At 39.6% G+C, this 13,977-nt stretch overlaps 1 protein-coding gene across 1 annotated transcript in view; it reads right to left on the minus strand.

Moving 5' to 3' along the window:
- THSD7A (thrombospondin type 1 domain containing 7A) overlaps positions 1 to 13,977 on the minus strand; it is a 214,093-nt gene that overhangs the window by 96,046 nt on the left and 104,070 nt on the right. Inside the window, exons 5-7 of the mRNA XM_082479202.1 lie at positions 13,583 to 13,651; positions 7,772 to 7,927; positions 5,091 to 5,294 (exon numbers count right to left, since the gene is read on the minus strand). Of these exons, the coding sequence (XP_082335328.1) occupies positions 5,091 to 5,294; positions 7,772 to 7,927; positions 13,583 to 13,651 (429 nt within the window). The remainder of the gene's footprint in view (positions 1 to 5,090; positions 5,295 to 7,771; positions 7,928 to 13,582; positions 13,652 to 13,977) is intronic.

Consider the following 13,977-nt stretch of genomic DNA (forward strand, 5'->3'; position numbering starts at 1 on the left):
GTCTAGCAGGAGGTGTCCCTGCCCATGGCAGGGGGGTTGGAACTAGATGGTCTTTAAGGTCCCTTCCAACCGAAACCATTCCATGATTCTATGATTCTATTTCAGAAATAAATATTTCTGAGTCTAGACAAAAACAGTAATGCAATTAAATCCTATAGGATTGTCATATAGCTGAAGGATGGTGCCTTCAGGCAGTCACACTAGCTGAGAATAACCACAGGTAAAGGAAACTTACACTGTTCCACTGTGGAGAGCACAGCGTTTGAGCCACCCCTTACGAAGCAGCTAAACTAATCGGTTTGAAATGTTCACATATGAGTGTCTTAACAAAACAGACTAGTTCACCTTCTATATCTTTTATGCTACTACCAACACTATTGTTTTGCCCCCCAATATTGCAAACAGGCTACAGCCCACCCACGTTATATCAGGGTATACTGATGTCGCTGGTGGTTTGAATTTGTACTCCAGTCTCAGGAAGACCAGACTGGCGTCACCTGCGTGCGAACAGGTGCCAGAAAAGAACTCGCGGCACTCAGCTATGTGAACACACATGTCTGCCTAGACAACTTCAGGAACAATTTTGCTACTTCAAAGAGTTGCAGGGATTTGCATATACACGAAGAGCCTCGCTGTTGCCATGGCTCCCTCTTCTAAGGCCAGTCATCTCTCACAGCTGTGAGGCAGGAGGTGGCAATGAGTCCATCCCTTTCTCCTGCGGGGTTAACTGTAACCCAACAATCAGTGAACTTGAACGAGGTCCGGAAGAAATTTGCCCTTCAAAAGTGAGATCTGTTTTATCCAGAGTAACACATGCAGTGGAACAAGGCCCATTACATTATAAAGGCTTAAAATCAATGTATTATTTACACGTTCCTACAAAATGAACAAGTCATTTCAGCCTATTGTCTGAGGATCAGAAGCACGCTACTAGCACCACAGCCACTGCTGGTACCTGTGCTACAGAGTTCAGCACAAAGGTTTGAACCTTAAAAAAAACCCCACGTTAATAACGAACCAGCATTTTGTAGGCATTTTCAGCAGTAGTTAATTTTGCAGCTTTTTACGTCAGAAATTATTTTTCTGTATTTACGTACGAGAAGCACAAATGTATCTGTTACGGAGTGGAGAAATGGCCAGCTTTCCTACTATAGACTGAGTCTTTAAATAATACAGAAGTATTTCTGAAACAGTATTTTTCATAGATTGCCATAGTTACAGAGAAATGGAGCAAATTCAACTATTGTAAAATCACTCTTCTAAACTGCATTGAAGAGCTTAATAACAGACAATATGTGCATAGATCTGTGTGTGCATGCGAGTATGCCTTATATATATTAAATGTATATATATAAATAGCTGAATTACAGTTTATTTTTAAAAAATCCATTCTATCATTAGCAAAAGAGTCTTTAGCACGGGACATTAGCCACAAATCTCTAATTATTAAAATAATTTATATGTGGAGTAATTCTGATGAGCTTCCATCCAGTCTTGGAGTTTCCACAACTGAAAGGATTTTTTTTTCACCTAAAGGAGCTCCTTTGTAAAATTCCCTGGAAGACTGGCTAAGAATATTTATTCTGAAAAGGTTCTTTCCACAGTAGAAGGCTGAAGTTCCATTTATATAATAAAACACATCAAAGTTCATTATAGCCTCCCGCAATGACAACCTGGGGTACTGACTGTCATATTTTTTTCAGCCTGAATGAAAATTCTGATTACTGCAATCCGCTGTGGAAAGAGAGTGACAATCATAGGCCTCCAGCAACAACACAGGAGGATAATCTATTGTTTGCTATTGTCTCAAAGGCTGTAATGACTCTTATCTTTACACCAAATTGAAGAGAGCAGCTCATTCCAATTATATAAAGCAATCTCTCAAACATTGTTACTTGATTCCAATTGTAAAGTAAAACACCCAAGTCAAGACACGTTATCCCAACTAATTATGCTTTAAACATATATAATGATGCAACAGTCCACAGAAAGAGAAGATACTCATCAGTGTGGGGTTTATCGTACATTAAGACAGTACATTTACAGTACAATGTTTATTCTGAAAATTACAACCCCAGCCTTTTTCATGTTATAAAGCAGAAGCCAAGGGGAAAATACACTTTTGTTTTAATATGCTCAAGTCCCTTTGATCCAACCTCTCCTATCCAGACACTGATTTAAGATTGGCTAATTAATTCAGATGAATGAAGAAAAAATAATAAAGAGCTCTTGAGGAGACTGAAGAGAGTATTGTTAAGTAAAGATTATTTCAGTTTAAGTAACACAGCAAACTTAGGTGATAATTAATGCTTTCCAGACATTCTTTCCCTTCACAGTCATTTTTACCTGTAAAACTGAACAAAATTCCCTGTGTGCCATTTAGATCAAAATTATAGCAACACATGATTATTACACAAATTATGTATCCTGTTAATTGAACCACAGCCTTACACTGACAGTCAATGTAGTCGTCTCCAAGAAGAGCTCAAAGAACACAGAATATTACAAATTTCACATGATGATTAATTTAAACCATGATGGCTAGACAATGGAAGAGTAGCATTCTCCAAACTTTATTTTACTGCAAACTACCTTGCAGCCGTGGGGCTTGGTGTAAAACCTGTGTGCTTGTAAGGTGCTGCTCTCCTAGATTTTGAGAAGCAAAATCTGGACGCATCCAACAAGTGCTTGGTGGAGAAGGGTACCAGGGGTATCCTGTGCCAGGGTAGGAGGCCAGAGAACTAGATGGGAGCTACCTGGAAAGAGGTCACGGTGCGCGTTTAGAGGAACATTTAAGAGTTGCCTACAGGATTTTCAGTGGGTTGGTGCTGTGGGAGGCAAAGTAAAGAGATGCTTGAGCAGAGTTAGCTTGGAGGGAGCGACTAAAAAGGTTGGTGGGTCTTTACTTGGTACTTTGTTTGCCTCTACTGTGTTATGCTAGTCTTTCTCAGGAGAGACCTAAGCAAAAGCCACCTGGTATTACTGGTGAAGATCACAGAAGATCATTTACTAAGAGAAGGAAGGGATTTCAAGTGAGAGCTGAGCCAATCCACTACGTCACTCTCCATTGCTTTTGCTCTCTGTCAAAAGATACTGAACACATATCTTCGTGGCTGACTGGATCTTTGCAAAAAACCAAAGCATAATTGCAATTTGTTTTCTCCTTTCTTTGAAGCTGTGCCCACAACTCTTTAATCTTAAAGACTGACGGTCACATGGCCAAAGCCTGACTTCTCACTCCTTCTGGGACAGATTGTTGATATAGGCAATGTATAATGCCATATAATTACAGCAATATATATACCGTATAATTCAGAAAGACAGGAAGACAAAGAGTAGTACTGGGTGTGAAAAAGTTAATCATGAGTTTTCAAAGTCAAATTTGGCCTAAACCAAAGCTCACGCAGTGCAGAGAGAAAATCCTGTGAGTTTTAAACAGAACAACAGAAAATACCATATACATAAAACATATCTCGAGATTTAGGAGCTTGACTGCATGCTCCAAATGTACTGTGGTTACAATAAACTACAAAAAACTAAGGTGTCCCTGCTCTGGCAGAGGGGTTGGACTAGATGATCTCCAGAGGTCCCTTCCAACCCTATGATTCTATGATTCTATAGTCAATATAAATGTCTATAGTACATATAGTACAGAGAGCAACCCGCTTGCACTTTCAGGATGGCACGTTAAGAAGGCCAGACTAAATCTATAGTCAGAAATTAGTCTAATCAGAAGTAAGACATGTGAGAAAATACCACTTCTCAAAACTAAAGGTAAGACAAAGTATCCAAAATCTAGTAAATAGAAAAAATACACATTCTTTTTGTTTTACAGATCTTTTTGTTGTTGTTGTTATTAAGAGAAAAATTCAGAATTTTTCTTTCTTTCTTTTATGAGGATAAAGCCATTTTTCATCTGAAAATATATACAAACAAAATTTCAAATAGTTTCAGTATTGTTGCCAAGAAATTATTACACTGTGAAGGGAATTTTTTTGAGAAAGGGACATAAAAATGTAGTAGATTCAATATTGTAATTCTGGGCTAATTAATCTCTTTCTGAGCTGTAAAAAATGGTTTCTGGTTCTCTTACGTGTATGCAGAAAATAAAGCGCGCGCTAACTAAGCTAACTAAGCTAACTAAGCGCGCGCTAACTAAGCTAACTAAGCTAACTAAGCACGCGCTAAGGTTTTCAGTTTAAGACCCAAAACTCAATTATGACCCAAATTCTTGAGCATGAAAGCTCCAGATTTAAATCTCTCTATAATCAGCTATTATTACTTCTGACCAATTTAATTACAAAACATTTTGTGCAGCTGTTAAACACTCATCAGAGGTGTCCTCTTAATCCTTTATAGGGAGTTAGAAGTCTCTTACCATAACTACGCTATAGTCGGTACAATTATTTTAATTCATATTCTGCTCTATACTATAATATTACTAATGAATAAAGAATATTCTTGCAACAGTAATTCATGAGTCTTCTGTAAATTAAAGTACTTTGTAGGCAGCTTTCAAAACCAACTTTTATCACTGTGTCATGCAAAATCTGTTTTCTCTCACAGAGGATAATTGAATAATGGTGGGAGGTTTTTTTGACCTTTTGAAGAAGCAAGACAGCCTGGACTGTCAAACGAACTCCATAACACATATCAAACCATGCTTTTTAATAAACACATTATTATTTTTCTTCCAGCTATACTTACTGCGATGTATCTTACTTTACTCACACTTTATTTGGTTTTGGACTCAGCAGATCAGATTTGTTAGTGAGATTACATCAGGCAGTACAGTCAAGTCATTGTAGGCATGAGTCACCTACTGAAAAACAATAGCTGTTTTCTATTTACTTTTCTCAAACTCTCTTCTGAAACCTTTAAAAGCCTAAGGCGTGTAGGTGAAGGAGCTTCATCCTAGAGCAACTAGAGCCTATGCATATTAACCAATACTAAAGGACATTTCTCACTATTCCAGACAGCTTGGTCTTAAGGACCGAGAAAACTAAGAACAACAAAACCTGCCACCCTTTTGGACTAAATTTTAGCATCTTCACTCTACTCGGTGTGGATTGTGGAAAAAAGCATCTTACCATCACTGTTGACGCAGACAACAACAGGAACCTGTGTACCAGGGCCACATGGCTTCTCATTGTCAGGAATGCATTCCTCCAGCCCCGTGATTCTCCAGTCGTAGCAGGAGGGCTCTTCACATGGGATGGCTTCCAGCAGGTGAGGGCAGTTTCCCGTTCCTCCCGTAGGCTCATTGGTGATGCGCCGTTTCCTTAGTTTAAAGCCTGAAATGTCCATGAAAATACAACGGGCAGAATAATTCAATTCTAAAACGCAAAGTGAAGAGATTTTTATCTATCTACACCTGAGTGAACAGTTCTGTTTCTCTTCTGTGTAAAAGATACCACAGACACTCAGTGCAACACTGCATTTTAGATAACTGGGTAGAATAACTCATTAAAGAAGGAATAGAGGTAAAATTTAAGGAAAGAATCAGAAGTTTTCAGCTTATTCAGTAAGCTCTGCCTTAAACGCCTGTCTATCCTAGTCGTACGTACTCCAGGAGGGAGACAGGAGTCACTTCCTGTGCATCACTCTTGCTGGATCCATCTCATCTAACAAATCTTGCCTAGATTGCTGGATTGCCATTTCTCAAATATATTGTTTGTTTTCTTCTCAGGTATCTTCCAACAGGGATGGATTATCAAGTGAAATCAGCTTATAAAGACTCCCCCCCCCCCCAGAAAAAAAAATTAAAAATTAGACTATATTGCCAGAAAAGGCAAGGCATGCAAATAAACCCAAGAAGTCCTATGAACAAATTTTCAGTAATTAACATCACAATATTCCTTTGCAAGCATTTACAAATTTCCTTAAGACTACCCAAGCTCATTTTGGATTGGAGAAACTGATGGGGATTTACACAGTGTGTCATCTGCCAGGTCAGTGTCAGTCAGTCTAACAGCAACCCTCTCGCTCACTTTCAGGGTGGCATGTTAAGAAAGCCACACTAAATCTGTAGTCAGAACAACCCAACCAAACTGAATGGATTCAGGAAATAGTTTCTCATGTAATAATTTTCTATAGCTTCTGATATATCAGAATATTTGAACTTTGGCAAAGGTTTGTTTCTTCTCACATATCTTCAGTCTCTTTTGTTTTATCTCGATATTCAGGCAGATTAGTAATACACAGATGTTTTTTATAAAATGCTACATATAACTCTTTAATTTCTACCAGGACACAAACTAAACAGGAGAGGGTTTTCAAACACATATGTGCAAGAATGGATTCTTTTTTTGAAGATGTGCCTCTTAATTCAATTATAATAAATATTACATTAAAAATACATTTCCATGTATCTTTAATTGTTTTTTTTCTAAATTGAAGAGGTCAGCCAAATTATGTCCAAATGGTTTACTGAGCCTGCCACAAAAGGCTAATATAATTTCAGGAAAAGACCTCCAGCGACTACTGCAACAAAGGAGGCAAATGATTCACAGTAAAGAGCCTTTCCTGGAACACGTAGAGTGACTCGCTGCTAAAACTGGGAGTGCCAGTACAACTTTTACATCGTTCTCTCAGAAGAACTGTCAATGAAATTACAAAATAAAATATAAGAATTTCCAGACAAGAGGAAAACTTTGGCAGTTGAGAAAAGATCCCTGATCACGTGTGCAGAAATAGAGACTTCCATAAGGTACATCCTAATACGTTCCCATTAGGCAGGTGTCCAAATCACTCTCACAAACCTAAGCATCACCCCTGGAAATGTAGCAAATATTTCAGCGGTGAAACAGCAACAGAAATAACAGACTACTTGACAGCTCCACTCGGAGGAAGCTTAATCCAATAGCCTTACACACTGAACTGCTTTTTCCTTCTTGAATTGATCAAGGTTGGGTCACATTACCGTGAGACAGCATTGTAAAACTTGCATTATTGCTGCCCAGCCTGAAGCGTAGCTAGCGGTGCAACAGGAAGAGGCAGCTAAGCTAACGTGGTAATTATAGTTGCTCCTTCAAGTGGACATACGTGGCTGCCCTTTCTTAAGACTGTTTTCAATCATGGAACCAAGTCTGTATTCTCAACTTTTGTCAGATAATCACATCGCAGAAATGACTAGGCCAGTTTTTCTCATTCACAGCCAGAAACCTGCAGACTTCTTACATGAGGTCTTTGTCACTGTCTTCTTGCTTTCCCATTTTGATGTCAGGTTACTACAATCTGTTCTGCATAGGAATAAACTGTAAAACCTGTGAAAATTGAAACCAGCACATATGTCTTCAGTAAAACAGTGTCACTTATCAACAGCAAATGGTCCCAGCTCTTTGCCAGAGAATGCTTTACGGTCTACTGGTGAATTCTCAAGCTATTACTGAACTGTAAATCTTTGAGTGACTTGGACACTATGCACCTCAAAGGCTGCTTCTGTTCTTTCGAGACAGTGCCAGAATTGTGATTTGAACACACATACAAACTGTATCCCTCTCAGTTTGAGAGGAAGGTTTGAAACTGGAATTGATCTGTAATAACCCAAATTGACCTTGAGAGCCGAGTGAACAGCCTATATTTTTACCAGCTTTGGTGGAGCAGTAATGTTAAATATATTCCTAATTCAATGACCTTTTTTTGATGCTCAGAGGCACTGGATATACCATTTTTGGTACAAAATTTAGTATGCCCGCATAGCCAGAGGTGCCTAGTGACTTAGGAGTATGACATAATCACCATTAAAATGCTTAGCTGAATTTTTACATACCCTTCTTGGCCTGAGGGTCATCACAGCTTTCATAGGTGCACGGTCCCCAGGCTGACCATGCCGAGGTCTCACATTCTGTAGGACAGGGTATATGGCACAGCTGGGAGGTGCTGGGAAGAGGTCCTGTACACAGACTACGGTCCACCGGCCTCGAGGCTGTCAAAATAAAGTCAACACATTTATCACGTGTCACTGGTCATGATCCTCAGCTCTAAGTGCACAGAACCATCCTTCATTCAGAAAGGCTGCTATTTCATCATTTTAATCTGATGAAGTGATGGAAAACTGCCTGTCTTGAAAAAATGAAACAGAAGTCATTTAACCCTCTGCATGAAGACAGCCAAATCCGATTATGTGGAGTCAGGAAGACTGTAGATATTGCAGCACCTTCTTGGACCTAGTCCTTTCATTTAATGGATAGATTATGTTACTACAACAGTTCTTCACATTGCGCTCTCTCTAAATGGATATCCTGCTGTCTTATTGAGTACTTCTTCACTTAAGTAATTGAACAAAAGCTGCATAAATCCCTTTGCTCCTATATGATACTATAATTTCCAAAGCCTGGTTAATTAATATTTAGAAGATTATTTTTAAGCTATAACCTGAAACACAGCTAAAGTTATGACAGAATTTTAGTTGGTCTTTTACAATAAGGAACTTCAAGTGCACACTAAGCAATAAGATGTGTGCAGTAGCAGCTTCAGTTCAAGAAAGGCTTTTATTTAGTTACGTATGTGGTTTGCACATAATATAAATAAATGTAAAATTTTCTGGATGGTTGCACTCAAAGAGTTGTGGTCAAAGGCTCTATGTCCAACTGGAGACCAGTGATGAGTGGCATTCCTCAGGGGTCAGTACTGGGATCAGTGCTGTTAAAAATCTTTGTCAGCGACAAAGACAGTGGGATTGAGTGCACCCTCAGAGAGTTTGGCATTGACACCGAGCTGTGTGGTGCAGTCAACACCCTGGAGGGAAGGGATGCCATCCAGAGGGACCTGGAGAGACTGGAGAGGTGGGCCCAAGCCAACCTCATGCAGTTCAACAAGGCCAAGTGCAAGGTCCTGCAACCGGGTCGGGGCAATCCCATGCACAAATACAGGCTGGATTTGGAGTGAGAGCCAGAGATCCAGAGAGTGGATTGAGAGCAGCCCTGAGGGGAAGGACTTGGATCTGTTGGTAGATCAGAAGCTCAACATGAGCCAACAAGAAGCGCTTGCAGCCCAGAAAGCCAACCATATCCTGGGCTGCATCAAAAGAATCATGGCCAGCCTGTCAAGTGAGGTGATTCTTCTCCTCTGCTTTGCTCTCATGAGACCCCACCTGGAGTACTGCATCCAGCTCTGGAGCCCCCAACATAAGAAGGACATGGACCTGTTGGAGCTAGTCCAGAGGAGGGCCACGAAGATGATCAGAGGGATGGAGCAGATCTCTTATGAAGACAGGCTGAGAGAGTTGGGGTTGTTCAGACTGGAGAAGACAAGACTTCAGGGAGACCTTATAGCAGCCTTCCAGTACTTAAAGGGGGCCTACAGGAAAGATGGGGAGGGACTCTTTATCAGGGATTGAAGTGATAAGATGAGGCGTAACAGTTTTAAATTGAAAGAGAGTAGATTTAGATTAGATATTAGGAAAAATGGTTTACTGTGGGGGTGGTGAGACACTGGCACAGGTTGCCCAGAGAAGCTGTGGATGCCCCATCCCTGGAAGCGTTCAAGGCCAGGTTGGATGGGGCTTTGAGCAACCTGGTCTAGCGGAAGGTGTCCCTGGCCATGGCAGGGGGGTTTGAACTAGGTGATCTTTAAGGTCCCTTCCAACCCAAACCATTCCGTGATTCTATATACATAATACATTTTAAATACTTAAAACTCTGCACAAGACATTTTTTTCATTAAAGTATTATTAATCTATAAGACACACGTGAAGGCAGATTCTTCTGATCTTTAAGGATCAATAAGCCCTGGAACAGGCCAAAGTCATCCTGCTTCATCCAGTTTACCCTTTTGAATTCCCAGGTTACACAAATAATAGGACAACTCTACAAGGTGCCAGAGTAAGGCACAGAACTCTAAACCAAAATGTACTATTTAATTACAAGCAAGATTTTAATTCTCTTCCATAATATAGGACTTAGAAAATATTAAACTAAGCAGAGAATATCTGCTAGAAGGCAAAGTGGTCTGCCATATCCATTCTCTTTGGTTGATTGAAGAAACATGCAATTCCTTAACTTAAAACACTCTCACCCCACTCCCTCAGCACTTTTTCACAGGAAAGTTACCTGATTAATTTTCTGCCACCAAGAGAAATAATCTCTTTTGATGGAAAGAGCTCTCTGTTGAAACATATTCTGAAATAAGTTCAGAACATGACAAAAGTTGGGATCAATAACCACAGATATAATGTTAAAGTAAACATAAGGTTGTTAAAGTATGGTCTCAGTTGTATACATATATGTGTGTGTTTTCAGTCAGACTTTCTAAGTAAACGATCTTTCAAGTTACAGAAAAAGCAACCAATTCTCACTTTTTAAGGGGAAAAGAGAATGAAAAAATCATCACCCTTTTTCATGTTGCCTCCTTTGGCACAGTTTTACACTGTGTTGCTCTACATAATGAAGTCCAGAAGATGGCAGATAGTCATTCAACATTATTGCCTCCAGCTCACCAATCTCTTAACACAAAATAATACAAGAACAAATAGTCCAACATTTGCATAATGCTATGTTGGAATTAAATTTTATGACAGAACATTGAATTTTACAATAAGTTTGACATGCACACTTAACATGCTTGATAATCGACATAATATGCATATCTTGTGTAGAACATGGATATAAATAAGCATAATTTGCCTGTAATTGAATTTGCATCTAATAGGTTCTAAAAGAAAAAAAAGAAAAGAGTAAGTAATTGCTAACCGTACTTTTTTAACCTTGATTTAATCGGGGAATTGCCCAAGTGAGACAGTTGAAATTAAGGGTCAATTACACCCCCGAGACGCAGCCTTGCTTCAGGGAACAGAGAAAGCGTGCTGAGGAATGCCGTGCTTCATCTCCAGCCTGCATCGCGATAAAGCACTTACCATCACACTGGTTCATGGGGTGTTACTCAGAAAAATAACAGAGACCTTTTATCAGGTAGCTTTAAATAGCAGATTTTCCTGTCACAGATGTGTCATATCTCAACCAGATTTTTTTAAGAGTCTGCCAATAGAAGATACTACTGTGCTACTGTCACAATCCATTTGGCTTCAAGTTAAATTTGTGATGGTCCTGAAATTCTAAAATATGAGGAATTGTGACTGTGTTTGTCTTTAAAGAGGCTGACTTAAGTAATAGGAATGCTATTTCAATTTTTTCGGAGGTATATGTCCAGTAAGAATTCTCGGTCTTATCAGCAAACATTGTTAAATAAACTTCTCATGAAAACAACTACTGAAAACATCTGCCTTTTCCATCACTCATTGGAGTGTAGGGAAAGAAAGAAGAGCTTTGGGGACAGGTAAGTGGTATCAATAAATCTCTCTATATACCAAAATGTTTTTGAAATGCTGTTCTTAGAACATAAGTGATGTACAAATGTCTGCTACCATATCTGTTAGATATTGCTTTTATAACAAAAGAATTCAACAGTAAACCAGACAATTTATATTCCAGATTATTAAAAAATGTTTTCATCACTGAACACTCAGGGTATATTTCATCCAGGATTACTCAGAATTCTTTCTTTGAGATGACAGTAAAATAAGAAAACTTAGCCTTGCCTGTGTATCTTATGAACACGTTGCTCCCGTTAATTTAAATGTACTTCTTTCAGCATAAAAAAAGTATAAGTGATCTCAGCTTTTGCTGCTTATTGTTTAGTAAAGATGCTTTGAGAGATGATGCTGGATGCAGAAATTTACAGTTTAAAACCTTGCCTTATCTCTATCCTTTCATACTCTCTTGTGGCAGCAATAAAGATTGTTCTTTATTCCTTGGCAGTGATGCTGAATGCTGATTAGACTGTGTGTAAAACTACAAGCTATGTGTGGAATTTGACCAAATTTTGGCCCAGAAATGGAAATAAAAGTGAATGCGTTTTGATAATCTCTCTTTCTCCTTCAGTCTAACTAAAAAACTAGACTCAGTTTTGAATGAATTTTAGGTTTGAGGTAGTGACCTAAAAACTAAAATGAGAATCAATCACCCTGTCTTCAAATCATCTAATATACTATAAAATTTTAGCTGAATATATTTTATACCCTTGTAAAACAACTCCTCGAATGACTGCATTTTAAAAAGAACTGAAAAGAAAAAAACAAAACATGCTGTTCTTAAGCTTCTGCTACATTTATTGAGGTCTCAGCCTCCCCATTCTTCTCCAGGAAACCTTGACAGACTAGTGCCCAGTAATGCCCAGGCTGGCAAAAAGAGTGAATTTGTATGTGGTTGCATCAGCATAAGCAGACACAACTTCATATTTCTCCTTCTGGTCATTTGTCGCACTGGTTTCACAGCAAACAGAAGGAAATTTCTCCAACTGAAGTGCTCTTATTTGAAAAAAGCAAGAAAAACCCAAGCCCAAAACACATTATCTTAGAATCATAGAATGGTTTAGGTTGGAAAGGACTTTGAAGATCATCGAGTTCCAACCCCCCTGCCATGGGCAGGGACACCTCCCACTAGACAAGGTTGCCCAAGGCCACATCCAGCCTGGCCTCAAACACCTCCAGGGATGGGGCCTCAACAACCTCTCTGGACAACCTGTTCCAGTGCCTTACCACACTCAAAGTGAAAAACTTCTTCCTAATGTTTAATCTAAACCTGCCCTCTTCCAGTTTAAAGCCATTCCCCCTCATCCTAACACTACATGTCCTAGTGAAAAGTCCTTCCCCGGCTCTCCTGTAGGCCCCCTTTAGGTACTGGAAGGCCGCAATGAGATCTCCCCAGAGCCTTCTCTTTTATGACCAACAATGAAAGAACACATATTCTTCCCCCATTTTCTACAATGCTGAATGCTGTCATCAAAAGACAGCAGATAAATCAGAACCTGATCCTCTAAGCAACTGCACAACTCCATGCAACTCCAGTTGCTCTGTGTTTAACACGGCAACAAGTGCGTTTGCACAAATAGAATAAATTTATGTCAATACAGGAACTTTCCTCCCATCCTCATTCTTCATGGAGGGCTTTAAAGGTACTTGGAAAAAGATCTACCTCATAGGCTTAACATGAGAGAAACTTCACGACTAAACCATTTAAATGGGTGAACAGAGATAAAACAATGTAAGTCAGTGCCAAGTAAATGGCAGAATGACAGTGGCCTCCAGGAATCTTGATTGTCAGCTGCCTAGTTGCTACACTCAATACTCCCTCTTCCTGAAGGCTAAATTTATGAATTTTGATAGGAGATAATACAGACCTGGATTCTGGTACAGCTAAGTATTAAAAGTTTAAATTCTTACTGGAGCCCTAACTCAGTGTCTTAAATCTACAAAAGGGACTGGAAATAGCTGCTGTGATGAACACAAGGAAGCAATTCCCAACACTCAGAATCGAGAAGAAAATCGATCGCTTGCTCAGGCGTGGAGCTGGGAACAGTCCTAGCATCCTAGCTGGCTCAGGAACTTCATTAGTTTGAGTTCAGGCCTGTCATTTTCAAACTGATCAGAATTTTCATGAGACCGCACAAATCCGTTAAACTATTTTGGAGCTATATATACACGTTAATTATACACATACAGCCAACGTAGTTCCCCCGAAAGGGACGTTGCCTCCTTTGCATGCTTTTGATTGAAAGGCCAGGCCGGAGGCCTTAATTTACCTACCTGTTATTTCAAAAGTGATCGATAGCAGAGGTGCAGCACTAGCCTTCGACTTGCTCTGTGACTGACTTTCTGAAATAACAGGGAAACGCCACCGTGAGTATATGAGAACGGAGTTCTTCACACCAGCCTTACCGAGACAGCATTCACTCCAACCAACAGCAAACTACACTGAAATGAAGGCGTTTCCCCACAGCTAAAACTGGTAGGTGTCTCCCCCGGCTTTTCCCCGTCCTCAAATTACTCATAGTTTTCGAATGGTATTTTTTTTAGAGGCACTGATTTGGTTTTTCCTTTGAGGGCCTGGAAAGCAGCTCTTGCCCACGCCGAACCCAAAGCGGGAGGGGAGAAAGAAGGAAGATGAGTGGAGAAGCAGCTCTTCTGAAAATCTGTCCCCT

Source organism: Vanellus vanellus (genome assembly GCF_965231255.1).
Source record: "Vanellus vanellus genome assembly, chromosome: 2".
In the NCBI taxonomy this organism is placed as follows: domain Eukaryota; kingdom Metazoa; phylum Chordata; class Aves; order Charadriiformes; family Charadriidae; genus Vanellus; species Vanellus vanellus.